This window comes from Halyomorpha halys, unplaced genomic scaffold (genome assembly GCF_000696795.3).
Source record: "Halyomorpha halys isolate HHAL.00 unplaced genomic scaffold, Hhal_1.1 Scaffold56.1, whole genome shotgun sequence".
Classification (NCBI taxonomy): Eukaryota; Metazoa; Arthropoda; class Insecta; order Hemiptera; family Pentatomidae; genus Halyomorpha; species Halyomorpha halys.
This window is the reverse complement of record NW_027115012.1, coordinates 2,125,491-2,130,317: the sequence shown is the minus strand read 5'-3', so window position 1 is coordinate 2,130,317 and position 4,827 is coordinate 2,125,491. Positions and strand designations below refer to the sequence as shown.

Genomic DNA, 4,827 nt, shown 5'->3' with positions numbered 1-4,827 from the left:
CGCATGTATATAAAGAGATGTACCGAACCCAATAAAGATAGTATGTTACAGCAGTTCACACGTGTTACATCTTATTTCTTCTTCTCTTTTTTTTGACATTTGACTTTCGCCGATACTTAACTTATATATATATATATATTTTTTTTTTTCCTACACCATAGGAAGTGGGCTATTATGCCATTTTTCCTCTCGCAGCCCAATACAATATAAAAATAATATCCTCAAAATTTTTTCACTAAAACTATATCAATAAAAAATTAATAATTTATTGTAAAATTTCTATTAAATATTTCCACATAAGACATGAAATCAGCCTTTATAAGGGACTTACCCTAACTTGCAGCTCTCCTTCTTGATGAAACATAAAAGGATTGTCAAAAGGTTCTACATTTGGTGTTGGAGTATTGTAAGTTACTTGAGGATATCCATTTTGAACCAGATGCCTGTCAAGTTCTTCCGGATCAGCTAGAATTTTAGTAGGAACGATAGGAGCCTGAGAACCGAGAGCTTGATAATCAGGTGATGTTGGTTCTACTGGGCGGGCAACAACCAATCGAACATGGCTTCCAGATTGACGAAGTACTGCTGCCACTTGTTCTGATCCCATTCCACGAAGATTGACATCTCCGATTTGCAAGATGTGGTCACCACTTTGTAGCCGTCCATTCTATAGAGATAAAAATTATCTTATGATAGACAACATCAATCCTTTAAGAAATCAATAATATATTCATAAGTAGATGTAATAAAACAAAATTCTAGCATATGTTTAAATAGAATATAAGAGGGGCAGAATCTTAGGGTAATACTTCTGTCGGATTTAAGTAATCCGAATTTTTCGGCTCTTTTTGAATTTATATAAAGTCGGGGTCGGGGGTCTCATTTCCTGATTCCCCCCCTTGCTGCAGACACCGGAAGACCCCGCAGACGCTGCGACTGCAATGACGCCTCTGCCTATACACCATACAAGCTAGGACCTGGCCTGCCCCTACCATCACACCAGATTCCAGGACACGCTGGCCAGCCTCTGAGGGAGAAGCAACTGTCTCTACTGACACCTAGCGAAGACACATGGTTTTCACTATATCGCCCACCGTATACCTTGACGAGGAAGGCGACTAGAAGACGTCACCGCAGCGGCGAAGAGGTCACACATCAGAAATGCACATAATTTCCATTAGTCCTATGAGACCCCAATGCTCTGTCTGATAGTATCATACTAATGTCTTATAGGAGGAATTTTTAAGGAAAAATAATATAAAAAAAAACTGCTAGAATATAAATTAATATAAAACTTACCCTATCTGCTACACCTCCATGAAGGATTGTCTTGACAACAACACCTGTACTTCGTCCTCCAATTATTCCAAATCCTAAACCTGAGCCATCATTAATGAGATCGATTACTTCAACTTGGGCCCATTCGGTGTTTAACTAAAACAAAACATACCATTTAAGCTTAAATGATTAATTTTAATTATTCACATTGCAAATAAAAATTAAATGTAAGTGATGTATAAAGTAATGGGGGTCAAGAGTGATTTAGATAATTTTTGTAACAAATAAACTGAAGAAAGAATATTAATACAAAACAGCAGATAAATTATTTCTATTAATTTAAAAAAAAAAATCATATATATTTTTAAATTTATGAAAGTTCAAGTTATGTATACAGTAACATAAATAAAATTAAATGACTGACATGAATATCATAGTTCAAAATTTGTTGAAAGGGCAGGACTGTGATAACTACTGTCTGCTCTGGGATTATCCCTAAAGGCCTCAGGTGAACTTGGGTTAGTTGGTTACTTCCAGTACTCACCTACTGGCTGTGTCATACAGTACTATGACTTTTTTTATTTCAAGTTTAAATTTAAAATTATTTATTGTTTTGAATCCGAATAAAATTGAATTCAAGCCCAACCAGAACGATTCATATACGAGGATTAAAATAAATAACTAATTTAAATTAACATTAAAATTTTGTTTTTTAATTCTGTAATATCACAAAAAGATAGATATTTTACACACTAATTTTAAACAGTATATTGACTTTAATTGCATTATTCAAATAACTAACTACAATAAGTAAGGCATTGGATGAGCAACTTATCAGAGTGTTTATAAAAATAACTTATGCCCTGGAGATCTTGATAGTGACACTGGCTGTGAAATTATATTAACTTATAACTATCTTTATTTCTCCGAACTACTTAGTTCTATTGTAATTGCTACAGTACAAAAGTTCTAAATTAATGAGTTTTGATCTATATATGAGCCGCTCAGTGCACACATCGATTAACTCCATAAAACGAAAAGTTGAGAAACGCGATGATGTAATTTATATTGTTTTTTAAAATTCCTCTGATAATATGAATTCAAATATATAATGTAGAATGCATAATTGCAGATATAGCTTTCATCTAACGGTATATAAAATTAATAAGAAAGAATAGTCAACAAACAATCGTCAGTAATGTTACAGTTTTTATGTGACTGGTGGAGTTAATCGATTTGGCAACTGAAACAAGTAATAAAGTTAAATTTAGTCTTTACATTTTTAAGTTTTTTATTACAGAAAAAGTTAGTTATTATACATTTTTATCACAGCTTTTCCATAAAAATGAATGTTGGCAGTTCTGTTATAATATAATTTTTGAAATTAATTCATAGCAGCTTTATGTTAGCGGCATTAATCTTTGGGATGATTCAGCAATATTATAAATAATGTCTTCTTCATCAGCTGTATGCGAAGATTCGTCATTTCGATTTGTTGACAAGTTCTTATAGTAATCGTGTTTAACAGGAGGAATGAATTTTAGCAGGTCCATCATGTTTTTCCATTTTTCCCTTGTCACAGTTCTACCTTTAGGATATAATAAAGGCTGATCTATATTTTTCAAACTTTGCGGTCTACCCGCAAAGAAAAAGATTTTCTTATATTAATGGCTTGAAATTCTGTATCTTCATTATAGTCACATTTGAATTGTATGAGATAAGGTTTGGAACTTTCTAACTTTATCCAGCGTATTTTAAACCAATTTACTGGAAGCCCTGTGACGGTTACTTTTCTGTTAATGATAAACTGTTCTAAAGGTTTTGTTGACAAAAAATCTTGGTGTGTCATTTGGATAAGATGAAATGACGCTTTCTTTTTACATGTTTTGATTATATGGTACCAATCATCTGGTGTAAAAATGTTTTGATTTTTTTTCGCACATGTCTCAATAATGGCAAAATATGAATCATTGGGCAAATAGCTGTGTCCACTTACCAAAAATTTCATGCCAATTGATTCAGCTTTGATTTCCGTGCTTTGAACAAGTTTTAATAAACTTAAGACGGTTTTAATATTTCTGTTTTTCCCGGTACACGAATCCGAATATGTTATTATTTTTTCGAAGTTTGCAGCGTAAGTCTTTATGTACTTTATTAGACAAGATGAAATTTCTTGAGACCCACGAGATCCTTCAGTTTCTGGCCAAACAAACATGTGGCTTATATTTTTATTGAATTCATGACATCCAAAATTATAAACATATAAATTTCGCTTATAATAAGCTATGGATTTTGTCAACTTGGGAAAGGCTAAAGCTTTTTCCAAGTCAAAAGAAAATACGAACAATTTTTCCGATGTTGCCATTCGATCGGCAGCCATTTGACTGCGAGCCCGTTCAGCCTCTTCTAAGTGAGTTTCCTTTTCAATTTTTGCCATCTTAATTCCCTCATCGTCTGAAGATTGAATTTTTATTTGAAAAGCATCACAAGTTTGACATGTATCCTTTGATGGTTGTTTAAAATGTAAATTAAATTTTGTAGAGAACACATTATAGTAATATTTTTCTTTCACTGGTGCTACGTTTTCCTTTTCACATTCTGTGACGTATAGTTCATAAGTCTTCTTAATATTTAAGTCAGGATTTAAATATTGTCATCTTGTATTATGAGCTCTGGTGTAGTGACTACGCTAGGCTCGAAATGACTTTATAACATTTGTATCATCTATTTTATTGCTTGCAACGCGGCCTTTGCGCTCATCTTCCAAACTTGTTCTTTGGAACAATAATCATATATCCGCCCGTCACTCACCTGATAACTGTCTCTAAAATATTTTTTACAAACGGGAATATCAAGTCTCTCTTTTCGAAAGTAATATGTAAACGAATGTGATCTTCGTTCTTTAGTTTCATTCGTAGGGTGCCTTCTTTTTATTTCGTTAACTTTGATACAACCTCTTAAGAAAATATTTTGGTCAAGTTGACTATGTAAACTATAAAATGCTTTCATGGCAGCCTCTCTCTCATCCGAAATAATTTTTTGATTGCAATTTTGACGGGATCTGCATTGTATATCAACAAATGTTTTTGCAGGTATTAATTTTCCTCCCCTATTCCTGTATGCCAAACCTTTTATCCTGTTATGCTTTTGTAAATTTCGTATCCATTTAACAGGATTACGACTTCTTTTCCTCCCAATCAATGTGTTTGTACTGTTGCAATCCGATGAATCCGAGGAAAACGATAAACGCTTCTTGGACCAGACTTTCTGTTGATAAATCGTATTGAAGAATCATCAATGCTTTTCTCACTCACATTATTAGTCTCACTCATCTTGATTATAATGGTATAATATTTATTTATTTAAAAACAATCTGGGAGTAATGTTGAAAAGACTAAGAAGTACACAGTAACATTCAGCGTGCGAGATCACTGCTATACTAACTACCGTTTGCATTGCGCTTCTTTTTATCTGTTTACCGATGCGATTTTGTTACGAATATTATTGAGAGGGAGAGAGCATCTTCGGCTGTTTAAAAACAAATAAGCG

The 4,827-nt window shown here is 33.2% G+C and overlaps 1 protein-coding gene across 1 annotated transcript in view; it reads right to left on the bottom strand.

The window, feature by feature from the left end:
• Nucleotides 1-301: 301 nt before the first annotated feature.
• LOC106692413 (patj homolog) overlaps nt 302-4,827 on the bottom strand; it is a 9,488-nt gene continuing 4,962 nt past the window's right edge. The window contains exons 3-4 of the mRNA XM_024364140.2: nt 1,300-1,434; nt 302-667 (exon numbers count right to left, since the gene is read on the bottom strand). Coding sequence (XP_024219908.2) covers nt 317-667; nt 1,300-1,434 — 486 coding nt within the window. The 3' untranslated portion in view covers nt 302-316. The remainder of the gene's footprint in view (nt 668-1,299; nt 1,435-4,827) is intronic.